Below are 27,408 nucleotides of genomic sequence, written 5' to 3' on the forward strand. Positions count from 1 at the left end.
GTCACTCTAGAACAGCAAAGCCTTAACCAAACAGTGCTATTGTGAGGTGAGCTGAACAATTATTGAAACTCAGCTTTCTCTGCAAGAGGGATTTCAGCCTTCGCCCAGTGGCACAAAAGGGACCAGTGGGGCAACCGCTCCTCTCCCGCCCTGGAAGTCGAGGATTGAGGGGGTGGGTCGGCAGCTATAGTGGCTTCCAGGCAACCAGGCGCTCAGGCCGAGTGCTGAGTCCTGTGGCTCCAGTGCCCACGTCCCTGAGCAGCCTCCAGAGGCGCCGAGCTGTAGTTGGTGGCGCCGGCAGCCAGGAATGGAGTGTGTGTATCTGTGTGCGAGGCTGGGCGAGTCACAGACATCGGTGCAGAGTTGGGGGATCTGGGGAGAGAGAGAAGACTGGCAGAATACAAACTAAACAGGACCTCTGGAGAAGATTGTCCCCAAATCAAAATTCCAGATCTCATCCCTCTCACTTCAGATACCCTTACCCAAGAAATTAATATATTTCCCAGAGCAGAGTGGAAAGCAAAGGCAGGCAAGATGAGGCCTGCCCATGAACCCCTCCAGGGCCAGCGTCCAGTCCCAGCCACCCTTTCCCCAGTTCAGAGCTACACAGGCCCCCAGCCCCCAGCCTGGAGCGGGGTAAGGCTAGAGTAGGAGCCCTATACTTGCCCTGGGAAACCCTCAAGTGCCCAGCCTCCAATGCAACTTTGGGGACTCCAGACCAATGACTGCCCCCCACTCAGGCCCAGGGCACCTACAGTAAGTTCTCTCCTATAATTAGCACTCATGAAAAGCATGTGTTTTGGATGGGGGTGGGTGGCTGAAGCAGGGAGCTGGGCAACTTTCCGCCTTTATTCCTTTTCTGTGTTTTTGGAATTCTGTTTCTGAATCCACTAATTCCAGCTCTGAAAGCGAACCGCTCTTTCTGCCAAACCCCCTCCGATGCCTGATTCCGGAGGCCGAAGGGGGCAGACCAAGTCGGAGACCTATGGGCCTGATGGGGAGTGTTCTCTGATTTCTCTAGGCTTGTTTTATAGAAACAAAGAACAAGTTCTCACCCCTCCTTCCCAGGACTTGTGCATATTTACAGAGCTCAACTGCAGTTTTAATAAAACATCTGTTCTTGCTTCTGCTGATGAGTTTCCATAATTGTTTTCAGACAAATTTAACAGGAAAATATAAATATATTTAGAAAAACCCAAGTCCCAGCTTTCCCCCCATAGACAGTTGTTCTTTTGCCAAAAAAATAAAATTATCATGAAATGAAAAAAGGAAAATATAATCCAATGGAGGGAAGATCCGGCTCATCTGACCTGCTCTCCCCCCATGGAGCGAATCCTTCCAGCAAATTTCAGCTGCATAATTAAAGATCCAACTGAAAGAAGAAGGCTTCATTCCTCAGGAATGAAAGGTGATGGGGGAAGAGTGTGTTGGAAATTAATTTTGCCGAAAGTCTTTAAGCAGTAGGGGAATTTATTTGTATTTCTGCTTCCCCTTCTCCCCCCGTCCAGCATTTCTGCTTCTTTCCCCCAGCAGCTGGTTCCTGTTCATTATAAATCGGTGAGACCTTTCAGTCTCTGCCCTCTGTTTAGGGACGTAATAAAACACTTAACTTTCCGGGGCTGAGACTTAACATTCTGTTCCTCAGGTCGCCCACCCCCCGCGCCCACCGCTTTTAGGCCCTAAAGGAGACTCTCCCCAACTTTGGGGCCCCTTTCCCCTCCAGACTTGGTTTAGGAGGGGCTCAAGGAAACCCAGGCATCCTTGCTGGGGAGCTGCAGCACATGTTTCCCCAGAAGCCCCTTCTTTCTTTCAAGGTCCTTCCTTCCCCCACCCACCCATGAAAGAGATTTTAAAATACATAGAAAATCAACACTCATTGAAAGCGAAACCTCATTAAGACATCCTATCTTCCATCATTCAATTTGTTGTACATTGCAACAATTTAATATCTTGAAGGAAATATCACTGACATGATTTATCCCTCTAGCAATCTCTCTCTGAAAAGGAGGTGGGGGTGGGGAGGGGATTTACTCTCTCTTCCGGCCTCTTTTACGTGTTACACTGCTACCCTTAGGGCAGAATTGAGGATGGGAACTCTGAGAGCGGCTACTTGTATCCAGGGGTGCACTGACTTGCTCCTTAGTTCAGACCCCTCGGTCTTCCACCCCTTCCCCAGTTCTCTCTCCCTCTCCCTCTTGCCCTCCAGGGGGCCTGGAGCCCCAGCCAGCTGTTGGAAACCACTGCCCAGGCATGCCACGAATTCAATTCGAGGACAGCTGGATTCTAGAGCGAAAAGCAGCTTACGCTGGTGTCTGTTTGTGTACCTGCCATGGCACCCCAAAATGAGACAACTCATCTCAAAATTTCTTCCTTAAGAATCCTCCTCTACGCTTCACCTTCATCTCCTTGGGGAGAGGAAAGTATGGTCCAAGAGGGGGAACCTTAATAACTATAGGGGCCTTCCTCCTGCCCTTCTAAATACCAACACATTTCTCTCCTTTCTGAAGGACTGGGGCTGTATTTTTAAAAGCCAACACAAATTGTCTCGCAGGAAGACTCTTCCATCCCTTAACGAGGTTCATCATGTATTAAGTAACATGTTGTCTCCATCAGCTCCCACACAGTCTGCTTTTGGGTTCGAAACTTTATTTTTCCCCCCTAGTGACACTCCAGGGAAACCCTTAACGTTACAGAAGATGAATAAACGAGTTTTTTTCCCAGCGTAGTCCCGTTTATGGCTTTATTGCTACCCATTGATTACTCCGCTTTGTTACACAGAAGGAAAAGATCATAAAATCCGGAGACATCCGGGTTCTTGTTATAGCCAGTATCCCCCCACTACCAAAAAATGGTGAGGCGAAAATATGAGCTTCCACTGCTCCCTTCGCTTGCCCCACTGACCCCCGCTTTGTCAACTCAAAGCATTTTCAGCCTATGTTACGATATCAAAATAAGTTTGGATTAATCAGGGGAAAAAAAAAAAAGAACATCTGCACACCTTCCGCTCTGTTTGCCCACTGCAGCTCCCTCAGAAGCCTCGGACACAGCCGCCTTTTCCTAACCTTCTCTTCCTTTTTCTCAGCCCCCAGGTGGGAAGAAAATGGAGGTAGGGGGCTGCTGAGAGGCACGGCCCCACTAGGTGTGGCCGGCCCTTGGGTGAGAGCACCCCGGGAAACGTTGGCTGGAATCTCCAAGCCCCAGAGCTCAGGTCCAGGGGCACCTCCCTTGGCAGGACAGAGAGTCCGAGGGGGCAGGGGCTTTGAGCCTGCAAGACACACACTGTCCATCAAAACCCCGCCGGCCTTCTCTTTCTGGCTGGATCCTATGTGAATTACCCCAACGGCCCTGGCTGGCTCTAAATCATAAATTCTCACCAACATAAACAGGAGTTGATGTGTCTAGAAAGACTCAGAGTTCTTTCTTCTTCCTTTCTTCCTTTTTTTCTCTCTCTCCCACCTTTTACTTTTTTCTCTTCCTTTCCTGTTTATTTTTAAAATAAATCTTCCCTTTTAGGCAAAAATGCTTCAAGAGTTTCCCCCAAAAGGGGTCCTGAGGAGGAGGTAGACGCGGGGGGGGGGGCTAGGAGGAAGAGGAAGCAGATGCATGGCTACTTTGCACACCTCAGCTCTGCCACTGCACCCTGAAGTCTCACTCTTCCCTCTTTAGACTTAGGGACTCCCCACATGCTCCCTTCACCCCAGACTCTCCTTCCTCTGAGCACCATGTTTTATGCAATTTCTTTCCACTTTTGATTTTTTTTTTAAAAATTATTGGGAAAAATATACTGGTTTAATGATGTGGACTCACTCCATGGAGTATCAAACCAGGATTTCCTGTAGGATTTCTGGGGATCCCCCTGAGCTGGGAGGGAGTTCCTCCCATGGAGAAATCAAGATGTAATTTTAGAAGGGGGCAGATATAAAAGATGAAATCAGATTGAAAATACAGGGATTTCTCCAGCCCTGGCTGTGGCTACAGCACAGCAAAGTTAGCTGGAGCTGAGAGATTTCCTGGGAGTGCAGCTCTCCTTTTCTGGGCCCCAAGGCCCTGCTCGGGGACATTCACCCTTCCTTCACCTTCAAATCAGTTCCCTTACATATATATTTTTAAAAGAAATCCAAGTCTTACTTTCAAAGCACACACTTAGTCTCAACTAGGGAATCAACAGAAGCAGAAGCGATTTTTTTCCCCCTTCTTGACATCTGGCTTGCGATTGGCTGGGAGGGGGTCAGCTGACTTTGTCATTTTGTCTGTCCTGGATTGGAGCCGTCCCTATAACCATCTAGTTCCGAGTACAAACTGGAGACAGAAATAAATATTAAAGAAATCATAGCCCGACCAGGTAAAGGCAAAGGGATGAATTCCTACTTCACTAACCCTTCCTTATCCTGCCACCTCGCCGGGGGCCAGGACGTCCTCCCCAACGTCGCCCTCAATTCCACCGCCTATGATCCAGTGAGGCATTTCTCGACCTATGGAGCGGCCGTTGCCCAGAACCGGATCTACTCGACTCCCTTTTATTCGCCACAGGAGAATGTCGTGTTCAGTTCCAGCCGAGGGCCGTATGACTATGGATCTAATTCCTTTTACCAGGAGAAAGACATGCTCTCAAACTGCAGACAAAACACCTTAGGACATAACACACAGACCTCAATCGCTCAGGATTTTAGTTCTGAGCAGGGCAGGACTGCGCCCCAGGACCAGAAAGCCAGTATCCAGATTTACCCCTGGATGCAGCGAATGAATTCGCACAGTGGTGAGTTTTACAGCTCTGAGATATAAATTAAATAAACTGAACTGGCTTTATGACCGGCTTCCCTAGAAGAACGGGCGGAGAGAGTTTTTTATGGCCCCATAAAAACAATCACGCTCGTCTCCTCGCCGACGCCGAGACAGGGCCCCCTCTTCTGCCCCCTCTGCTCGCCTCCCGCTTGCTCGCAGGGGCCTGGCCCCCTCGGCCCCTGACGGATTGGAGGGCTCCAAGGCGAGCTGAGGGGGCAGGAACAGGGCAGGGGATGAGGGGAGGGGGTGGGGGAGCCCCCCCAAAGTCGAGTCAGGCTGAGGAGAAGGGAGGGGGAGAGGAGGGGACAGAGAAGTGGGGAGAAGTTTCCAAGGAGCTAGGGCGCTTGGGGAGATGGGGGAACCCAGTCGTACAGAAATGGGGCCCCATCCCCCGTGTTTGGGATTTTTCAAAAATCAGCCTTTAGACTTGCAGCTTTCTGCCTGGTTCTGTCCCCCACCCTACCCCCACCTTTCTTTGGGACCCACCTACCAACCTGGGGGGGGGGACTGAATGAAGTTGGGATCCTGGCTGTAGTACCCCCAGTGGGGGTGGAGGCAGGGCAGAGAGGAGAAGGCTGGAGCCCGAGGGGGCCCGTGAGTTGCTGGCCAAGTTGGGAGGGTCAGGGCTGTGCTAGGCTAAATCGTCTGTGGAGGATGCCTTGCTGATTGTTTTTAGTGTGTTTTGTGCCCGGATCTCTAGGGGTCGGCTATGGAGCGGACCGGAGGCGCGGTCGCCAGATCTACTCGCGGTACCAGACCCTGGAACTGGAGAAGGAATTTCACTTCAACCGCTACCTAACGCGGCGCCGGCGCATCGAGATCGCCAACGCGCTCTGCCTGACCGAGCGACAGATCAAAATCTGGTTCCAGAACCGCCGGATGAAGTGGAAAAAAGAGTCTAATCTCACGTCCACGCTCTCAGGGGGCGGCGGAGGGGCTGCGGTCGACAGCCTGGGCGGAAAAGAGGAAAAGCGGGAAGAGACAGAAGAGGAGAAGCAGAAAGAGTGACCAGGACTGTCCCTGCCACCCCTCTCTCTCCTGCTCCCTCGCTCCCCCCAACTCCCTCTTAATCACACACTCTGTATTTATCACTGGCACAATTGATGTTTGGACTTCTGAGACAAAATTAGGGAGTCAAATATGGACCTGAAAAGTCAACTCTGGACCCCCTCCCTCACCGCACAGACTCTTTCACAAGGCGCCTCCTCCTCCTGCTCCTCCTGCTCCCTCGCTAGCTCGTTCTCGGCTCGTCTGCAGGCCCCTTCCCTCGCCCAGGCCTTGGGGCTCGTGCCTGAACCTCGCTTCAGACTCCACAGATCTCCCTCCAAACGAGGACTTGGCCTCCCACCCTCTCGGCGCCCCCCACCCCCGCCCCCGCGCAGACAGCCGGCTCCCGGGCCCGGGGGCCTCCGCTCCCAGGCCTCAGGGCCCGGCGTGGCAGCCGGGGAGGGCGGGAGGCCCAAGTAGGGTGCGTGGTGGTCCCACAGCAACCCCCAGGGCCTGCCCGCAGCCCCCGCCCGGCCCCTCTGCCCCAGCAAATGCCCAGCCCAGGCGAATTGTATTTAAAGAATCCTGGGGATCATTATGGCATATTACAAACTGTGACCATTTCTGTGTGAATATTTTTAGCTGTATTTGTGGTCTCTGTATTTATATTTATGTTTAGCACCGTCCGTGTTCCAATCCCATCTTAAAAAGGAAAAAAAAAAAAAGAGGGGAAAGTACAAAAAGAAAAAATAGTGAATGACGTTTGTTTAGCCGGTAGGAGAAAAAAAATAAATTAAAAAAATCTCGTCGTGTTACCCTCCTGTATAAATCCGACCTCTGGATCCGTTCTCGAATATTTAATAAAACTGATATTATTTTTAAAAGTTTATATCGGGATTTCTGTTACTTCGCTCGCCTGCCGGCCTCGGGGTGAAACTTGGAACAGGCTCCGAGCGCTCCCGCGTCTGCCCGCCGCCTGCGAGCCCCCGGCCCCCTGCACGCGCCTCGCCCGGCCCGGCGCTGAGCCCTGCCTCCCGGTTCTCCCGGGGATCGCGCTGGTGGCTGAGAGGCCTCTCCGGGTTCCCCACATAGAGCAACGTCCTCGCCCCGCAAAAAGGGCCGCACGGGGTTTCGCTGGGGGTAGAGTGGGAGCCCGGGTTGGTCGGTGTGGTCTCCGGCCCCACACAGGCCTTTCTTCCTGCCTTTGGTAGTCTGGGGTCCTCGGCTTCTGAACCCCGGGCCCCAAAGGCCAGAAAGGACGCATTATCCAGGCCCCAGTTCACCCCCGCCCACTCCCCGGAGCGAGGAGGGAGGCGCAGCCGGAAGCCAGCAGGGCAGCCCCCGGCCCGCGCCAGGCCGACTCTTGCGAAACGTGGCGGAGGCGGAGAACCGAGGGAAAGAGGAGACCGCGGGACCCGAGCCCTTCGGCAGAGATTGAGCGATTCAAGGACATCTCGGAAAAGAAAGCCTGGAAACTGAGCTCTCGCCTGCTCTGGGACTCCTGACGTGGCCGGGACCAAATTCCTTCCTCCTTACAGCGCCAGCCCCAGTCTGGTTCCTTACTCTTTCTTCTCCCCTCAAACTAGGCCGGTGAGGAGCGCAGCCAGACCCTAGCCCTTCCCCAGCTCAGGCCTTCTCTCCTAAGCCCAGCCAGAGAAACCTGAGTGGACCTAGGGGGTGAGGTAGTGAGGGGGTCTCCCAGAGGGAAAAAATCCGCCAGTTTTCCAGACCTTCCAGATCCCCCGCCAGCGCCCCCTCCAGCGCCTCTGCCAGCGGGGGCGGGAGGGGGGCTTCTCCTGGCCGGGGCGGATATTTCCTGGGGAGAGGCAGGCAGGAAAGAATAAGACTTGGGGCTAGCGGAGGGGGGATGTAAAGGGGCCGAATAGCTGCGGAGCCCCTGGTCACAGGCTGTGAAGGTGGCCCAGACGCCAGCCCTGCCTACCCCCATCCCCCCACCCCCAGCTAGATCCTTTTGGACACCTCCAGAAAGCTCAGAAATTGCTCTCCTATGGACCTTTTGAACCCAGGTCCCTGGAAAGCCTGGTCCAGAGGCCTTTCCTCCAAAGGGCACAAAACAGGCCTTTTCCTTTGCCCTGCTCATATAATATTTGTGGAAGCTTGAATCTTGCTTCTCCACGCCCTCAATTAACATCTATTTTCCATCCAAAATACCTGGCATGGGTACCACACCAGGGTCATACACAGGGATGCAGAGCAGTCCTCCAGTTCATTGTGTGTGGTTCTTCACCCACCCAGCTAGCCATCCACCCACTCACACAATTGAAAATTGCCTTGTTGCTACTCTGGGGTCCCTGGCACGATGAGGAGGCCTACTCATCTTCCCCTGGCTCCTCACCTCCAGGCTCATCCCAGAGTCCCCAGCACTCTCAGTCCCATGAGCCCCCTATCTAGTTCTGCCCACCCGGGACCCCTCCTCCTGGGCATCCTGCCTACCTCTGCAGAGGCTGGGTTCACTTTCTCAGGCTGACAGGCACCTCCTCAGCAGTATCAGGGCCCTGGGGCCTCAAAGGAAAGGGACCTCGACCCTTGGTTTAGAGAACCTGAGATAAGCCCCCTCCAGCCTGGGTAGGGGCTCTCCTACCTCAATCCCCTTCCCTCAGCCATTTTTGAACATTGAAAGACCCCAGGGTTGGGGAGGATGGGGCCATCCGTTACCCAAGAAAACCCCGAAAAAACAGAAAACAAAAAACCAAAAAGCAAAACAAACCCTCTGTGCATCCTAGTGAAGCCTCATCTCCCCTTAAAATTAAATACAATTTAAAAGGCCATTTCAGTGGTTTGTTGCAGCAACACCCAGCTTCTCCTCTACAGCGTGGAAAATCCAGAGTCCTGAAGGCCAGCCAGCGAGCCAGGCTGCAATTCCTCCAAGGAGGCACCAGGTGTCGCTGTGGGCTCGTTGTCCCGCCTACCCCCCAATTCCAAGAACCTTTTTTTTTTCCTCCCCCTTCTCTCTCTTTCTCTCTCTCCCTCACTCCCTCTCCCCCTTGGTTGGGCTTTGCCAACATATCAAGATGCGTTTCGCCGGCTTCCATCACTAACCTCCCGGAGGTCATCAAGCCAAATTTATGAGTGGCCGCTCGAGTCACGTGACTCTATTTAAGGCTCCCTTATTTGGGAAGAGCGCATAGGATAAAGAAAGAGATATCTCCACCTATAAATTGTGCACTTTGGAGAACAAAAAACCCCTCAACTTCAAAGAGTCACAAATCACCCTTAATCAAAAAGGGTGCAGAAATTTTTTTTGGGCCCTCCCCGCCATGAGCTCCTACGTAGCCAATTCATTCTATAAGCAGAGCCCCAATATCCCTGCCTATAACATGCAAACTTGTGGGAACTATGGATCGGCCTCAGAGGTGCAGGCATCCAGGTATTGCTACGGCGGATTGGACTTAAGCATCACTTTCCCACCGCCTGCGCCTTCCAACTCTCTCCACGGGGTAGACATGGCTGCCAACCCCCGGGCTCACCCCGACCGCCCCGCCTGCAGCGCCGCGGCCGCTCCGGGACACGCTCTGGGCAGAGATGAAGCGGCTCCTCTGAACCCCGGGATGTACAGTCAGAAGGCGGCTCGCCCAGCGCTGGAGGAGCGAGCTAAGAGCAGTGGGGAGATCAAAGAGGAGCAGGCGCAGACAGGGCAGCCCGCCGGACTGAGCCAGCCACCGGCCCCGCCACAGATTTACCCGTGGATGACCAAACTGCACATGAGCCACGGTAAACTTTAGGACTTCATTTTGCGCGCTCGGGTCCGCCTGGGTTTTATAGGCCATGCGGGGCAAATAAAGAAAAAAAACCTGCGGCCATAAATTTTACGATCCAGGCATCAATGGCTCGTAAAACTGTCCACTAAAAGGCTTAGAGGCTGTGTGCGCCCAAATTTACGACGACATAATTGGATCATAGGAACAAAACGTGTATAAAAGGCAATATTCAATTTTGGGGGGAGAGGGAGGGAGTTAAAAAAATAGAGGAATCTGAAGGGTGAGGAGCGCGGGGCTCCAGAGCGGGGATCCCCCCGCGGTCCCTCCTCCCTCCCCTGCGGAGCCGGCTCGGCCGCCGCTTGCCGCTCCGGAAGATTTCAGCGACTTGGGAGGGGCGGAAGGGGGGTCCCCGGTGCTCGGATCTCGAGGGTGCTTATTGTTCGGTCCGAGCCTGGGTCTCCCTCTCCCCCCCACCCCCTCAGCCCCTCCGGCTGCTGAGTGAAGGCTGCGGCGGAAAGTTTCCTGCCTGGGCGGAGGCGCCTCTCCCGGGGCCAGGCTGGGCTGGGCTGCGCTGGGCCGGGCTGGGCCGGGCCCGCCTGCGGCCCGCCGGGCCTGTCCTGCCCCGCTCGCGTCTTCTCCCTCCGGCTGCGGGTGGGGACCTGGGGCTGGGATGGGGAAGCTGGGGCGCTGCACGCTATTCACCCCTTCCTGGCTTGGGGGGTTTATATTCCAGAGACTGACGGCAAGCGGTCCCGAACCAGTTACACGCGCTACCAGACTCTGGAACTGGAAAAAGAATTCCACTTTAACCGCTACCTCACTCGCCGCAGGCGCATAGAGATCGCCAACAACTTGTGTCTCAACGAGAGACAGATCAAGATCTGGTTCCAGAACCGCAGGATGAAGTGGAAGAAAGATTCCAAAATGAAAAGCAAAGAGGCTCTCTAGAGGCAGCGGGGAGGCCCGCCGAGAGCACCCCGAGCCCGCTTCGGTCCCTGCGCCTTTCCTTTTCGGTTTTCCTCTCTCGGTATAGGGCGGGGGCTTGGAGCATCGGCTCCCCGGCCTCACAGACAACAGCTCTTTCCCTTGGCATTCCGCATCCCCACCGACCCCAGGTTCCCGCGTGGCTGCCCGCGCTGCCCGGACTCCCCTCAGTTCGGCTCAGCACCGAGGTCCCAGGGCAGGCTATCCGCAGGATCCCCAGGGGGCTGTGGCATAAGGGCTGGTGCTGAGCGAGCCCGGCCTGGGCTGCCTCTCAGGATTCCTGCCCCGGCGTGGCCGCCGGGGTTCAGGTGGGCCCTGCGGGCGCCTCAGGCCCCGCGCCCGGACCCTCCGGCCTCGCCCTCTCCTTTGTTCCAGGCTGCGGGCTCGGTAAGAGGATGGTTGTGCCTGGCAGAGTCCGGCACCAGACTCGGGGTGCTTCCTTGTAGCCACTAAACTCGATGTTCATTTTTTAAATGATTTGCATATGAAAGGGGGAAGATGACTGACTGTCTGCCTAGGGCCCCCTTGGTTGCCCTATGCTCTCCCAACCTGCACCCCCCACCCCAAAGCCCGGGAACTTGTCCAGCCTGCGCTCTCTGCATGCCCTCTCAGGCCCCCAGCCTCAGACCGCTAGCTAGCTCAACTATTGGGGTTCCCTGCTACTGGACCCCAGCAAAGGTCCTAGAGGCTCCTGGCTGCCCCAGCAGTCCCTGCTACGACTTCCGGTGTCCTTCTGCTCATCGCTATTGTCCAACTATTTATTGACTCCAGGTCTTTCCTGAAACTATATTTTGTCATATCAAATAAAGACAAAGAGAGAACAGGACTAAAGATGCAGCGGCTCCTCTCTGTTTGGGGGGCATGTATTGGGGAAAATTGTCTAAATGGGCTATGGGTGTTGGGGGAGGCCCGCAGCCTTTAAGCCTCTCCTTTAAAATAATTTTTAGGAACCTCTAAGAGTATTGAGAAGAAGAAGGTCAAACTGAGCTTCTTTCTCAATCCCTGGCTCCAAGAAGGACCTCTCGGGGAAGGGGAGGGCACCCAAGCCGTCTGTACTGGCTTTTCCCATGCTGTGGCTGTCCCAGGCATTCAGGCCTCTGCACCCACTCCCACTTTGGCTGGATGGATCTGAGGCCTCTAGACTGGCAGCGGCCCGACAGCATGCCAGAGCTAATCTGCAGGGACCAAGGACCCATGGCTCCACGGTGCTCAGACTCAGGCCCTTCTGGGCCTGTGCAGAGCTCTCTCAGGGCTATGTGGTCCCCGGGCCTCGCTGGACATAGAGGAAGGGCTGAGCCCTCAGCCTAGGGGCCTATTTGGTCCCAAAAGGATGCTCAGAAAGAGTTGGTACTGCTCAGTAGAGGGGCGCTGTGGGAGGAGGTGTGTGAGCTTTCTAAGGTTGGGGGGAAGCAGTGGGGCAACTTGCAGTGTGTACCTGCCTGGCAGGAAATGTTCAGACTGTCTTCCCCACCTCCTAGGGCCTAGGGCTATGCAGGACAATTAGCTGGGAGAGGAGTTGCATAGACCAGTGCCTGAGTTGCGTCTGTTTGCCATCATTTATCTCAGTCTTTGGGATTTTGTGTGGAGGGGGAGGGGAAGCTAAAGGGAAGGGGAGAAGGCAGATAATTCAGGTGGTGCCTGAGGCTGGCCTAGGCCAAAGATCTGCTCCGCCCCAGGCTCCTGGGATGGGATGGGGGAGGAAGTACTTTATAGGAGAAACAAATGCGGGAAGGGTTCATAAAACTTTACTGCATTTCCTCTCCCGCCTCCCACGACGGGGTGATTTCCTGGAGCCAAGCCTAGGCCCCCCACACTGGGGGCGGGGGCCAGTTCGGTATCTGGGCTAGAAGTCTATTCCATCAGCCAAGAGGGAAAGGGAGCAGAGAGGCTTTGGGGAGGGGCAAGGAGAATATTTATGATTATTAATGCTGATGCTCCTTGGATTTATTATAAGGACTGACTTCTCTGCATCCCACTGCCTAAGCTGCCAGTCTGTCATTTTTTTTTTTCTGAAAGACCCAAGAGGCTTGCCTCACCCCATGCCTAGCATGTAGGAGGTCTCCACACATGTTTCTTGAACTGCACCCATGGCTACACCCTTCCCCTTCTCACTGCACTCAGGCCAGGTTAGGGAGCCTGTAATGTCTCTCTTCCACTAGCGCTCAGCAGTCAGCCCAGCCCTGCACCAACTCATCTGTCTCCTTTCTCTCAAATAAAATGTGTAATTTTCTTCAGAGAGTTATTTTAATTTTTTCTCCATGCTGAGTAAAACTATTGGGCGAGCAGTGAAGTGTGGAGAAGCACTGGCGTCTCCAGTGGGTAACAGTTAACTAAGAAAGAGGTTGTAGTGCCCACCATCACCCACCCCAACCTCCCTGACTGCCGAGGCCCTGCGCTTCCTCCTGGGGGTTGAGGTGCGGTGGGGTGAGGGGATGCATCGCCCCGGGAGGAGAACCAGGAGCTTGGCCAGGGGTGGGGACAGTGTGGCTCAGACCCGCTGGGCAGGGTACACCAGCCCCACTGTGCACTGATGCCTCCTCCCCGCAGGGTTTGGGTCTCTCTTTCCCTGGAGGAGCTGGAGTAGTGACTCCAATCGGCCAGACTTGGGTAGACACAGCCGTGCCTGCCAGTTTTCCACCCTCTGTCACAGTCCGCAGACCTGCGCTCAGGGCCCAGCCTCTGCTTCAGCGGCATCAGCGACCACAACCTAGACAGAGGCCTCGGACATACTCCCTTGCACTGCGAGTGGGTGCGGCCCAGACTCTTGCTTTCTCCCAGAGCAGAGGCTTCTGCTTCACCAGCCGGCCTCCTGGAACAATCTTCAAGTACCAGGGTTTGGCATTGCTCTTGGGGAGTTAGTGGAGGGGCTTCTGGGTCCCAAACAGAGACCACAGAGCCTGCTTCTCCACTTTGCCCTGGAACCCACCCCCTGTGGCAGTGAGAAAGAAGGGGAAGAAGCGTGACTTACCTTCCCCGGGGAGTGGGAAGAGGGGGACACGGCCCACTCTGAGCAATTAGAGGAGAGAGGAGAAAAAAAATAGGAGGAAAAAAAATATCAACATGACCTCGAAGGCGACAGGTCCTTATGTAAGTAAGTAAGTAAATAAATAAATAAATAAAGATCCACCCTCTCCCCTCTCCCCACCCTGCAAGGGGGGTATGGGGGTGAGGCCAAGGAGCAGCACAAGGGCTTTTTAGTGTAACTGAGCATTAGGGAAACACGCAGGGCTTCTATGTGAATTTAGGAGTTTGAAACTTTTGGAGGTTATTTATGTGAATGGCCCGAAGGCAAGCCCATGAGTGGCTCTTGGGGGACCACGTGATGTCATTAAACCAAGTTTTATGGTGTAGGGAGAGCTGACAAACCCACAATATATTTACATCATATATAATCTTAACTGTCCAGCCACGCAGCTGCTGGTGAGGTTTAATGCTAGGACAGAGGGCCTGGCAGTTAGAGGGGATTACGGCGCTGGGGATGATGGTGAGAGAGGTTACATCTTCGCAAATGAATCCCAGACGAACGCTGTAAGTTAATTTTCTCTATCTCTGACCCTTTCTCTCATTTACCTAATCCCCCCCCCTCAAAGAGGAGGCAGTTCCCACTCATGAAGGGAGGGGAAGAAGGCCTCCCCAGGCCTCCCCAGGCCAGGGTGGGAGAAGAAGAGGAGAAGCCGCTGGGAGGTAGGAGGATGGGGGAGCTTGTCTCCCCAGACCAGCCCTCCCCACCCCCAGCCCCTCGGTCCCTCCAGCTGCAAGTCGACTGGGGTAAAGAGAGACCTGTGTCCTTTAGAGCTTTGCCAGGTCTCCCTGACCCCCTCTCCCTTCTCAGCTGGGAAGAAAGACAGCGGCAGACACAGGGATGTTTGGTGTTTGTTAGGTGTGTGTAAACTCTAGGCACAAGTGCAAAGGGCCTCTGGGGCCCTTGTTCTGGGGAGGGGCCAGTTCAGCCCTTGGCCAGTGGCCCAGAGTCCAGGCAGGGCAGGCAGCTGGGGAGGGGGACAGGGAAGGAGGCCTTTGGGACTACTGAGCCCGCAGGCTGTGAACTGAAATGGCGGAAGCATCTTAAAGTTGGCGGGTGGAGCCCAGGGAGTCCCGAAACATTCTCTCTCTCTTCACCACCAGGCCTGGGTGGGCAGCTGTCCCAGTCTCCACAGTCTGGGGTCTTAGTCTGTCTGGGGCCAGTGTGGTTTCATGCCTCCCCCTCCCTCTAACTGTCGGGGTCTTTCCTGGCATCCCTAGCGCTGGCCTGAGGTAAAACTAGGCCCTGGAGGCCTAGAGGCTCCTGCTGTGAGTGGAGTATAAATGGGCATGGGAGTGGAGGCAATGTCTTTACTAGGCTGGCCAGGAAAGTCCCCTAGCCCCGAGGAGAGAGTGGCCTTTGGGCGATGGAGCCCTCAGGACCCAATATGGGTATGGTGCCCTGGGGCCAATCTCAGGCTGGGACTCCCTTCAGGTTTCTAGGAAGGAACAGCAGAGGCGTTGGGCACGGAGGCACGTGTCCTCCACACGCAGGTGTGGAGGACACGTAGTGTTCACCTGCCCGTGCTTCACTGGGAGCTAAACCAAGAAAATGACAACATAGGAACGCAGGTTCTCTGAAGGGGCCAGGGATTCCAAAGCAGAGTGGGAAGCGGGTCCTTAGAGGGCAAGGCATCTAGGCCAGGGGAAAGGGGGAGGGGAGCGAGGGGGTGAGCCAGAGCAGAGGGGGAGGGAATGCTTTGGGGGCAAGGGGCTCTGGGCGCCCACTGGGTGGAGAGGTGCAGTTGGGGGACAGGAGGAGGACGCTGTTACCGTGCCCCTGTCGCCCAAAAGACTGAGAAAGAAACAGGAATCAGGCAGAGGCAGGGAGCCCAGGCAGACTCTGGCAGGGTGATGGGGGACAGAGACCCAGGGACACCTGGTGTCAGAGCTGGAGCCCCATCCCTCGCTCTAGGGGACTGTCGCATGTGTGAGGAGCTGAAGAGCGGGGGATGGGGGGCTCCCAGGTGGAGAACTCTCCAAAGCCTTCCCTCCCGGGCCTCAGTCCCTCACCACCCGCCTCCCCCTCCAGCCTCCCACCCCTTTATTTTCTGGAGAAGCGTTAGGATCCCAGCGGACTCTTCCCAGGAACTCATTGGAGAATTAACTCTCGTGTTCTCCCTTTCTCATTACGGGCCCTCCCCGACTCTACCCCTCCCTCCCAGTCTGATTTTGAGGATTTTTGGAAACTTTCCATCCAAGCAGCAGGGAGATGGGAGTTTCCCTTGGTCTATAACTTGACTCCCCCCCTCCCTCCAGCCTCCCTTGGGTCTGGGGGAGCGAATCTAATGGTCTTCAATCAAGAATTTAACCAGGGCCAAAGTCCCACACCCAAGCAAGACTCGCTGCCTTCCCCCACTCCTGGCCAGATCTCAGTCCCAATCCCTTCAGCTCTGTGTAGCAGGGTGAGTGAGTGTGTTTCTGTTTTACAGATTTACACAGCGTCTCTCGGAGGGTTTCTATGACTCCCTCGCCCCCTTTTCCTGTTTCTTAGGCTCAAAAGTTCCATGTAAATATCACCCCTTCTTCCCACCGCAGTAATTACAGACTGTCTTTCCTCTCAGATAATTTGCCACGGCGTTGTTGTTGTTGTTTGTTGTTTGTTTTTTTGTTGTGGTGGTGGGTTTATTTATTTATTTATTTAGCTGTTTTGTAGGACTAATACAAATGGCAGTAGTACAAATACAAACGGGCCTTGAGATTCTTGGTTTTCCCACCCCTCCCCCATTCTGGAATTTGAGGTTTCTCTGGAGTAGGGGGATGGGCGGTCCATCAGGTGCCAAGGTGCCCCAACTAACCCGGAAAGCTTTTAATTTTGTTCCTAGGTCTTTAACCCTAGAAGAGGTCAAGCAACCAATCAGAAATGCGCTAAGCAGGGTCACATGGCCTTTAGCAACCAATCAGCCAAAAAGTACTGGGGTCTCAGTTTCGGCCTTCCCCACACTCCTCTTCCTCTCTCCCCACAACCCTCTTCAGTTCTTGGGTCCTCCATGTCTCTGATGTGAAGGGGATAAGTGATGCTGAGAATATTCTAGCCCTCTTCCTCTGTCCCTGACGCAGCTCTGGGGAGTCTTTGGCTTTTGTCCTCCAGTTCTAACAAAGTTATACTTCGAGATCAGTCTCAACTGTACTGGGATCTGAGGTTGTGGGGCATCCTCTGTATTATTCTCATGTTCTCCTGTGTGATCTTACCCAATTCCCTGGACTTTATAGATAATGCACTCTAGATTAGGCTGTACAGTGGGTGTGGATACAAACTCCAGCCCTGAATTCAAATTCTGACTATGATTATTCCCTATACACTTACCTTGCACACCTTTTCGTTTTCATTCTCTTCTGATCCTCTTGGGGACAGGTGGAGTGATTAGAAGAGACCTCTTTTGATTTATCTTTCTGGAAATGCTCCAGAAGCCATTAGCTTTATCAAAGTGTCTCTGGCATGGTTGGGGAAGGGAGCAAAAGGGAAGGGAGACTTTTTGAAAGTTGTATTTGGTAACTTTAGTTTGTTGAATAACTTCAAGTCAGTTGAAAGAAGCATTCTGGAAAAGGGAATCAGCACAGAAAACCAGGACCCTTCCCCCTCCCTGCCCCCATACTAAACAGGTGATGGATTTAAGTCCCCTTCCTTTCCATTCTTCTAACAAGATACGATGATGATGATGAAAATGATCCTTTGTCCTGGCCAATGGTTATCAAAGGACACAGCCACTGAAGGTGTGGATTTTGGTGTTTGTGTTTATACATGGGTTAGGTCAGAACAAGCAATGGCTGATAAACTATTTCTGAGCAAGACCATCTGATGGCACAGAGAATGTGCATGTATGGCAGGAGTGCTTGTCCTCATGTCTCCTGAACACTTGACTTTCAGGTCCAGACCCAGGCATTTCTCCCCCCACCCCCATCCCCCAGTCTCCAAGGCTTTGTTCCAGGGTTAATTTTCTGGTTGAGTTCCCCTCCCCTCACCTCCCCTTCTCCTCCTCCTCCTCCTGAACTCGTGCCCTCCTTGAACTGACTGAGGAGCAAGAGTTCTGATGGGCTGTGCCACCCAGACCTCTAAGCCCTCCTCTGGGGGTGTCAAGGGATAGCCCAGATTGAGCTGGGCTTTGTCAGCACTCCCCTGTCAATTTGCCTTCTGGGTGGGGCTGATTTGGGGCCAATGCCACAGGTCAGGTGGGAAGGATTAGAATGAGAAGCCAGAGGGAGGGCAGCTCTTCTCAGAAACCACTGAGCCCCCACTTCCCAAGTCACCTTCAATCCCACCACTCCATTGACCTCTATCATGAATTATTAGAGCACACAAACTTATCTTTCCCTGGTAGATGGTGTGGTAGTCTTGCCTGAGACCAATCCTCATCTCTATGTGGATATCTCATGCTGGAGTTTCCAGACTCTAGGAAAGTAAGGAAAGAAAGGGCAGGAGTGTTGGCTCATTCTAAGCAGGCACTGGGAAGAGAGATTTTATTGCCTCAGCCCCTCTTAATATCCAGGTCAACTTTATCTGTGTCTTTGACTCTCACTCTCTTTGTGTAATTGCTTTGGGCTGAGTTTCTGAGCTGAAACATCATTGTCCTGGGCTTTAATTCTGTGCTTTCCTTTCCTGGAGAGACAGGCACTGCTCTGAGCCTCCTCCTCAGTGGGATTGGAGACCCTGGAGCCCTTAGAAGTGGAGAAGGGACAGAATCTGGATTCAGGACCCCAAGCTAGGGCTTTTTGGCTTTTTGAGGTTCAATTTAATGAAGAGGCTAGCTGTTAGAGGGCCAAGAAAATCACATCCGTTTTGTCGGGTCTTTGTAACCCAGAATGGTGGGTCTGTTGTGATACCTCCCTTCACTGCTTTGATGGGGTCCCAGGAGCCCAAGGAGTCTGGACTGAGGAACTGAGGTGATAGAGATCTCTTTGTCCTTGAGTCCTACAGAAGAACCCTGGGATCCATTTTCTTCTCCCACTCCTAGGAAGATTCACTGTGTGGGGGTGGGGGTGGGAAGGAGATGAAATTTGGGACTTAGGGAAGTTGGGCTAGGTTATCCAGGACCTTGTTCAGCCTCTGATGACCAGGCCTTAGAAGCTAGAATGAGAGGTTGACCAGAAGGCTCTGGGCATGCTGCGGAGCCGGTGCAGGACGGAGGCTACTTCTCTACACCTGACACAAGTGCATAGAAAGTGCCATGATCTGCAGCCCCATATTAGGAGGGGGGTGTGGAATGTGTGGGCTCAGTTCCCTGGGATCCCTTCAGCTCTGCATGTGCCACACCTCTCAGAGAGGTAGAGGAGGCTGGGTTCTGCCCTTGAAAGATCCCCAGTTCTCTCAGCCCCCAGCCCAGAACACCACACCTGAACAGACAAAGTATATGTATGTGTCCAAGTGGGTATGAAAGAGGTCTGAAGCCCAGGCTGGACACAGTAAACCAGCCGTAAACTAACTTCCCAGTAGCCCATGATTCTTCCCATCAGCCCAGCCTGAAGACCATTTGTCCTCCCCTCCCCACTCATGCCCTCGAGCCCTAGGCGTCTGTTAAGTTTCTTCCCTTCTGCCTCCCCGGAAAACCAACCCCCTGGAGCAGCCCCCACAGATGGGGTCAGCCAGGCTCTTGGTGACCTTTAGTGTCCTGTTGGCCTGTTGAGTTGCAGGGGGTTGGAAGGTAATGTGGGACTATGAGGCCAGATCCTTATCTGATCAAATCTGCTCTTCAGGCTCAACTCCAAATATCTCAGGGCTGCTTCTCTGCTCAGATAGTGGAGAAAATTTTTGTCTAGTAAATACTTCTTTAAAAAGTCAACTTTCTGGCTGGAAAACCCAGTGTGTGTGTGTGTGTGTGTGTGTGTGTGTATGAAGCGAGTAAGGGTCAGGTCCCTCATTTTAGATTGTGTCTCTCCCCCTCCTCTGGGTGGAGGATGGGGGCGTGGGCTGAGGTTTTATTGAAGGTGCTTTTCCTGTTGGGAGTAGAGATGGGGTCATAAAGCCTAGAGGAGGCTGTTTTGATCTGGTGACTTCTCAGGAAGTAGCATTTGAGCTTTTGCTTTGTAAATCACTCTCCCCCAAGCTGGCCAACTAGATTGGATTGCACTTCTCCAAGCCCACCTGGGGCCCTCCTTACCTCCCTTTCCCCAGTAAACCAAAGCAGAAAATTCAAAGGAAGTCCAGGGCCCCCCAAATCCTCTGCCTCCAATAAGAAAAGGGCTCATTGGTGATTTTTCCCCCTCAAAACTCCAGATTTAAAAATCATGCCATCTTTTATTTTCTTTTGCCCACACAGACCTTGGTTCCCCCAACCTCTTAGTTAAAAAGGAACTAACATGGAAAGCAATCAGCTTCTGAGCCTGGTGGTAGATACCATGACTCCTGGGGGCTCTACTCTCTTATGGGGCCACTGTCTCCCTGTGATGTCTTTCCTGAGCCCAAAACCCCTTCTTGACAGGGTGAGAATTCAGGTGTGTAAGAGAGAGCTCATGAAGAGAGGGGATGGGAGGGGAGCATATAGACGACCCCATCTAGCATTGTATGAATGGAGGAAACTCTCTGCAGTCAGTGACTGGGTTTTATGTAATTAAGATGGGTGCAGGGTTGTGTGTGAAAGCCCACAGCTTTCTCACATTTCTCTCTAACCAAGCTGTTGCCAAAAAAAAAAAAAAATCATATTTTACCTAAATGGCTCCATTTTGTAATGTTAATGAGCCTTCCCTTCCTAAAGACACCCCAGCTTCCCATGGATCTGTCCCCCAGCTTTGGGTTAGGGAGCTAAAGGGAAAAGAAGTAAAGAGTCCTCTACCTCTGTCTCAGTTCGGGCTACATCAAGTCAGAATGCTTTCAGGCCCAGTTGTCAGGGCTCCTATCCATCGCCAGAGAGATGCCCCATATGCTGGAAATAAGGCCATAGATTATATGAGTCCCTGGGCCCTCTTAGCACTTACTTGCACAGGCTTCCGTTTACTCTCATTTATTTCCCAGAGAAGTCTGGGCTGGGGCATCCCAAACCCACAAGCATCAGAGAATCTCCCTCATTCCTAAGACTCGATGCAAATACACGTGTCTTTACAGAGAGCTGAGCAATCCCATAGCTGTATACGTGAAAATGTATTTATAGATTGCCCTGTGTATAACAGGATGTATGTTTTACATCCCTCTCTACTCCACATTTAAATGCAGATTTATAGATATTTAGATTTATAGATCCACAGTGAACGTAACAGTCCTCTGTCAAATTCCTGTGTGCACGTTACCAATCTCTCTATAGTGTTGGATGTATAAGCTGGGATGTATTGGTATAGCTCTCCCTAAATACCTGGATGAATAATTGGTGAGTTTTTTCCCTCGGTTGGAAAGAACTCTGCGTGTGCTGCTCAATCTCTATTTTGAAAATTTTATCTAGATTTATGCAAAAGTCCCAACTCATAAAATAGCTACATATTGAAGCTACATATTTGGAGATCTTTATAGTCTTTGCAGTTTTGCTGCAAACTTAAATATTTGAAAGTGTGTTTAGAGATGGTTCCATAATGCCTGTATCTATATGTAGGGGCATAGATCTCCCTCTAGAAGGACTGAAACTTACTGCATCTCTCTGTCTCTCTATCTATGTGTCAATAAAGATATCAGGTGAGTGGGGATAGGGAACAAATATCTTTGGGCTGTTTTGCTTATTAAAGGGAGTGATTCTGTTGCTATCTCCAAGGCTGAGTCCAAATGAATTATTTGCCTCTGAAAACCTGCTCTAGGGACCACAGCCCCCTCCAGGCTGTCCCTGTGACCTGAAATCCCAGCCCAGGCTCCCCAACCTGCAGTACCTCCCAAGACAGCCACTAAGAAGGGAGAGAGAAGGGAAGAGCCCTCTAGCTCCGCTCCCCTTGGCTCCCAGGGTGGAGAGGCTGACGGAGGCGTTGTCCCCCCACGCCAACTGGGCCTTTGAAATTTGGGGAAAAGAGCGTTCAAGTCCCCCACTATTTTTGTAGGGTGCCCAAGTGGTGCCAGAGTCACTGCCCGACCCATAGATGCCCCCTCCCCAATTGTTCTTGGTGCCCAGGGCCCAATTAAGCGGCCGCCTCACTCCCGGCAGCCGAGCTCTTATCGGCCGGGATTGATGCCTCCGCGGCTCCTGTATATCATTTCCAAGATTTTTTCTGTCCAACTCCTCGGCTCCTTTGGCTTGCGCGGCTTTGACTAATGATTGCTACAGATGCCAACGTCTCCAGAATCCTAATAGCCAGGCAGGCGGACTCTTATTTACCCGGCAACATTTCTGCGGGAAGGGGTGGGGGGGAGAGGGGCTGAGGGAGCTGGGGCTGGGGTGTTGCAGGTGGGGGGGGGACAGGGAGAAGGTTGTGACCAACTCACGTTTCACTGAACTTCTTCCCCAGTGAGAAGGACATTCCCAGCTCCCTCCTCTCCCTGAGGGAAAAGCAGAATCATAAAATAGTGCTAATAGTAACTCAGAGCTCGCCTCATTGAAAAGGATCAAAGAACGAACAGGACATGGGGAAATAATCAGAGAAGTGTTTATTAGTTGTAAATAGATGAGAGATTAAGCGGGAGACCAGCGGTTTAGGGAGGAAAAAGAGGGATTTTTTTTTTTTTCTTCCGGAGGAGAGAAAGGGAAGGTCAGCCACGGTGGGAGAAGGGGCTCCCTTTTAAAATTTCACGTCTTCCCTGTCCTCTCCGCACCCCGCATCTAGTCTTCCCGTCCGTGGAAGTGCCTCCCCTCCTTCCCTTACTTCTCCTCACCTTCGGTCCCTCCGGTGTGGGACCGCGGCCACTTCCCAGAGGCTGCTCCGGTGCCCTCTGGGGCTGCCGGGGTGATGGGGCCTCTATCTGGGGCTGGGGAGCAAAATCAGACCCAACGGCCAACTGCGGGCTGGGGGCCGCCGGCCCTGCGGTCCCACTCGCGCCGAAGTGGTGGAAAGTTGCGGCCGAATTCGCTTCTCCCGGCGCTTCAGGGCCGCCGGCGGGGCCGGGTCTTTGGGGGAAGCGTATGGAGCTCCCCGCCGAGCCTGGAGCCGGGCGTCGTGCTTCCCGGGGTCTCGATCCCGACCTTCCCATACATACACACCTCATTCGGGTGAAGAGAAAACAAAAACGCTGAGCAGCCCGGCTCCGAGCCCAGGCATGGAGTGCTAACTCCAACGCGGAACATTTTTCTATCAGAGAATAACGGAGCACAAAATAATTCAGCAAGGCGGATGGGCAGGAGCACGGTGTGAGAGCCCCGCGCGGTGAGGCGGCAGCAGAGCGGGCCGCGCCGCATAGCCCGGGAGGACCATTTCGTTGGAGTGTAGGGCGAGGCCGTAGCCCGGACCCGGACCCAGCCGCCCGAGGGCCAGTCTCTAAATTACAGCCCATCAGGAGGACTCGGAAATGCAAAACAGGGAGCCGAAAGATTTAAACAGTCGGAGGCAGAGGCGTCCCGACGCGGCCAAAGCGAAAATCAATCACGTAATTAAAACGGGGAGAGGGCGAGGCCCGAGCTTGGGGGTCCGGGGTTCGGAGGAGGCGGCCAAGGTGCGGGCCGAGGTGGGCGAGCGGCCTGAGGATGGGGCTCTCCCGCCGCGGCCGGAGCGCGGAGGGGCTGCGGGGAAGTTTATAGCAGATCGCTATTGATTCCCGCTTGGCTGGAAAGAGCAGGCTGTGTGTCCTCTTGCAGGCCGGACCCTGAAGCCGCCCGATGGGCCCTTCCCGGGCTCCCCCATTTTCATGGGGTTGTGGCGTGTGGTGATCCCTGGAGTGCCCCGATCTGTCCAGGCAGGTTTGTCTGAGAGCGCAAGTGGCACCAAGACGTTGCCTCTGGGTTTAAGGGGATAGAGGGAAGTGGCAGCCTAGTTTCAGGCACTTACATGTTGCCTTCGGACTGGATTCCCTCACCCCAGGGATCAAGGCTTGCCTTTGGAATGACTCTCATCTAGGGATCCAGGTTTGGAAGGGAGGTGAGTGGGCTTATTAAGGGGAAACTTGGGCCTGAGCTAACTGGACCCCTTTGGGCAGGGAAAGAGAAGGAACAGTTCCTGGAGGAAAAAAATAAGGCACGCAGGGAGCTCTGTTTGTGAGGGAATGATGTTCTTGTTATTACTGAGGTTAATGATGGTAATGATCGGATATGGCTGGGTCAGCCTGGAGAGAACGAGCTCTCCACAGCCCTTTCTCACAGAGGCTTCTCTGGAGAAGTCACCGGCTCCCCAACTTGGGTGTGATTGGGGCGAATAAAATGAAGACCTTTCCTCCCTTTCCCTGCCCTTTCCTCTCCCACTCCTTAAGAACTCCAGAAAAAAAGGGGAAACCTTATAAACTCTTCAACTCCCCCCATCATTTTCCTCTGCTCTCTCCAGTTCAGTAAAATGCATCATCTTTGGGCACTGGGCTTTTGCCGGGCACCCTTCTTAGGAAGTTCAGCAAGCAGTTACCGGGCCAAGTCCCCATGACTTCTGTTTCTGACCCTGGAGGAGACCCAGGATTCTCTTGCCTGCTATATTGGAATTCTCCCTCTATCCTTAGCCTTTCCCAGTCTCTGCCTTCCTTGGTCCTGGGTGTCTGATCCCATGGGTCTCTGGCAGCTCAGAGGCCAAGAGCATGTTGAGATGCCCTCATCAGCTCCCAAAAGGGATCCCACCTTCCTATCGGCTTCTTAATTCTGGGAGCACCAGGTCAGGGAGCTCTCCGTAAGCTCCCCTAAACCAGCCTAATTCCTAGATCTTTCAAAACCACATTTAGAGAGCTTTAAAAGTAAAAGTCCTTTCCCTCTCTAACAGGAAAGTTCAGGTTACAAATCTTCAGCAGCGCAAGCTTCCTGCAGCCACAAGTCAGAATTTTCAACAACAACAACAACAAAAAGAAGAATTAAAGCTTGCATCAAAGGGAGAAAGGGACACCCCAACCCCAATTTTAAAGGGGATACAATCCAGCAGCCTTGGACAAGAGTGGGGGCCTCACTTGGCAAGAGTCAGTGAGGCCAGGATGCGCAAGGAAGGGGGTGGGGAACCCAACCTCTAACTAACAATTTCTCCAGCATAAAAATGAAACATCAAATTCGTTAGCCCAGGGCCTTCATTTTTTCCCCTTCCACATTATAACTAGTTATTGAACTCGCTGGAAGATCTAAAGGCCATTTGCGAAGAGACAAATTTCAATGGAGTTTCCCCATCAATAACCCCATGGCAGTGACCTATTGGAACAAGTCAAACACCCGAGGTGAAATGCAGGTCACTCTGTCTAACCAATATTAAAATGCAGCCACTTTTTAAAAAGCCACTTTAAACGAGATTTGAGGAAAATTGAATTCCAAGGAAGGCAAAGCAAGGAGGGGGAAATCCATGAGAGGACCTTGCCTATGGTCTCCGAACAAACAAGAGAGATTCATCTTTAATATTTAAAGGGGGGCAAATTAACATTCCATGATTGCTTTTTTTTTTTTTTTTTTTGAGACTATAAGCGTTTCCAGGAGGAAAAAAAAGGTTGAGTATTTTCTGGTGACACTTCTGGGTTATTAAAATCATTTTAGACCAATTCATTACTTTTACTGACAAGAGATTTAAGAAAAAATCAATTAAGCATTTGCATATTCTTTTGCATACATTAGCCCTGCCTGCTGGCATTAGAAAGGGACAAAACACATACATATATACATATACACACACAGGGGGGAAAATGGGAGCCTTGCTTTAGTTTGGGGTTTTCAAGTTGCTCAGAGAAAAAATAAAAATGAAATGAATTACTTGATTGTATACCATCTAAAAGTCAATTTATTTGAGGAAGAAGAAAGAGACATGTTGCAATTTTTAATCTCTAAAACAACAACAAAAACCACATACACACACGGGCGCGCGCGCCCGCACACACCCACGTCCTGCACTTCTGAGAGTGGGGAATGGAATGACCCTCATTTTCCTTCTCTTTGCCCTCCAAGTCCTGAGTTGGTTCTCCCACTTATTTTTCTCCCTAGGAAAATCCAGGGATTCTGAGAGGTGAGATTTTAAGGCATCGCAGAATCAGTGGAGCCGCTGAGGTCTCTCAGCCGGCAGCTTGTTACTGGGGAGGGGAGGAATATGGGTTATCCAACGGTCAGTATGGTAATCCGGGCACAATAAGGCCTCGCACACAATGGACACATATTTTTCTTCAGCGGTGTCAGAAGGAAAGCGCTTTGTACTGAAACATGTTTCCGAAAGAGAAACCAGATCAAGATTTAGAAAGGATATGGGGTGAGGGGGGCTTTCAGACAGTGATTGCTTAGAGGCTGGCAAAAGGTGATCAGAAAAAATAAAAAATAAAATTGGGGCAGAGAGAGGTGGAGGGCAGAGCAGGGGTTGGAGATCCCTGGGCTGAGGAGACAGGAGGGCGAAGCACAAAAGGAGATACAAGGATTCATCACGGGCAAGAACCGCTTTATTGCCCCCCTCCCCAACCCGTTAAGCCAGTGCTAAGTACAGAAGCCCTCCGAAGGGATCTTATTTCTGTGCTTGCAATAATATCCTGGTGAAAATGTTCTTATGTGTGTGTGTGGTAGAGTCTGGCTTGCTATTTTCCCCATAGGCAAGTTTCTTGCTATTAAGATATAGGAGCCCAAAGAGAGGGTTTTGGTAAATGATGTAGATAAGTGTGGGCATACTTGGGGGAATCTCCCAGATTTCACTTTCTGGATGTGCATATCGAATTAGCTGTGAAAACCTGGAATGAAAACTCCACAGATTTATGGCTGCATAAGGAGGCATTTAATACATTAATAAATATGAATAGTATGAATGCATATATATTTGTTAGCAGTAATAACCAAAGACGGATTTGACATGTGGTTGGAGGCATCTGAACTCTCTGGATCTACTTACACATACTGGCCCGAAGTGGGTTTCCTGCTCCCGTTCCCTCGACCCACCTGCAGGAGCTCAGAATCCTGGGGAGTGGTGGTGTAAGATGTGCAATGCCTTGGGAAGGACTCCCTAATAAGCCCAAGAGGGTGAAGAGATGGAAGAAAAGCGAGCTGAGGTGGGGGCAGGGCTGGTAGAAGGTGAATGTGAGGACTGGGAGGAGGGGAGCCAGGTGGAGCAGAGATTATTCCCTGCCAGGATGAGGTGGGGCAGCCTGATCCAGGTGCAGGCCTAGAAGGGAGGATGGGGGTGGGGCTGGAAGGCTTTCTCCTTCAGCAGCCTTCCTCCCACCCTACCTGAGCTCTCAGGAGCTTTGCCTCTCCCCAGGCAGCAGTCTGGGGCTGGGTTCAGAATTTTTATGTAGATCAGCAGTCAGCATTGGTTTCCCTCTGCCACTTCCAACAACTTATAATTAACCTACCCCCCTCCCACCAATAATAAAACCCTCACGCACTCCAAATCACTGTCAACCAAGCAGCAGCCTTCCCCTTCTCACAGTCTCAAGCTCCTCTTCCAGCCAAACCAGCCAGCCCTCACACGCAGAGGGTCCCGGACAGGAGTGGGCAGGAGTTCTCAACCAACTTTGGAAATCTGAGAACCTCTTCTAAGAGATGGTCAACCTCCAGGGAATTCCGGTTCTCTCACCCATCTGGTGGCAGGGGTCGGGCACTGACCTCTTGGGGAGAGGGTATCCAGGGACCCCCAAGCACTGGCTCTTGGTGAGCCTGGGGTGAGTGTGGGGGGCTTGAGCATTGCAGAAGGGAAGGCAGCCAGGGGCCCAGGCAGGGCGAATCAGTCCCTCTGGGCACCGGCTGTGGCCCAGCTCTCATTCCAGCCCTCAGGGTGAGCCCTAATTTGGAAGTGGGGACCCTCTCTGACATCCCAAAGGTGGTGAGAGACAGATTGGGAATCTCCCGCCTTCAGCCTCCCCTCTCACAAGGGTTTTATTTTTTTTCCCTTTCCCCTCCTCATTCCCTTAATTGCAGATGTTCTAATTAAACCCTCAAATAGTTGTTATGCCGTTTTAAAAGGTACTTATTCAAGTGTCAACCAGGCTGGGTTGGGAGGAGGC

General features: G+C 52.7%; 2 protein-coding genes across 14 annotated transcripts in view; both read left to right on the plus strand.

Annotated features, from left to right (window-relative positions):
- LOC309609477 (homeobox protein Hox-C4) overlaps positions 1 to 27,408 on the plus strand; it is a 64,526-nt gene that overhangs the window by 33,189 nt on the left and 3,929 nt on the right. For 3 of the 13 annotated variants that reach the window (XM_082351052.1, XM_082351063.1, XM_082351060.1), the window contains exons 2-3: positions 4,531 to 4,756; positions 5,459 to 6,653. The exons of 4 other annotated variants lie outside the window; for them this stretch is intronic. In XM_082351052.1, the coding sequence (XP_082207178.1) occupies positions 4,603 to 4,756; positions 5,459 to 5,790 (486 nt within the window). In that variant the 5' untranslated portion in view covers positions 4,531 to 4,602 and the 3' untranslated portion in view covers positions 5,791 to 6,653. Of the gene's footprint in view, positions 1 to 367; positions 4,757 to 5,458; positions 6,654 to 13,837; positions 14,001 to 21,812; positions 22,918 to 27,408 lie in introns of those variants that run through there. 6 more of the 13 variants (XM_082351061.1, XM_082351058.1, XM_082351057.1 and 3 more) reach the window with 6 other exon arrangements.
- Positions 8,761 to 12,702, plus strand: HOXC5 (homeobox C5). The gene is made up of 2 exons (XM_082351112.1): positions 8,761 to 9,501; positions 10,222 to 12,702. The coding sequence occupies exons 1-2, from the start codon at positions 9,048 to 9,050 to the stop codon at positions 10,434 to 10,436; spliced, it is 669 nt and encodes a 222-aa protein (XP_082207238.1). The 5' UTR covers positions 8,761 to 9,047; the 3' UTR covers positions 10,437 to 12,702.

The sequence above is a fragment of the Balaenoptera borealis genome, assembly GCF_965194805.1.
Source record: "Balaenoptera borealis genome assembly, chromosome: 13".
In the NCBI taxonomy this organism is placed as follows: domain Eukaryota; kingdom Metazoa; phylum Chordata; class Mammalia; order Artiodactyla; family Balaenopteridae; genus Balaenoptera; species Balaenoptera borealis.

What these genes read in the sequence shown, in the direction of transcription:
- HOXC5 (XM_082351112.1), top strand. Translation starts at nt 9,048, where the DNA reads ATGAGCTCCTACGTAGCCAATTCATTCTATAAGCAGAGCCCCAATATC. An exon ending in CAAACTGCACATGAGCCACG is followed by an intron (nt 9,502 to 10,221) that starts GTAAACTTTAGG and finishes TTTATATTCCAG; the next exon opens with AGACTGACGGCAAGCGGTCC.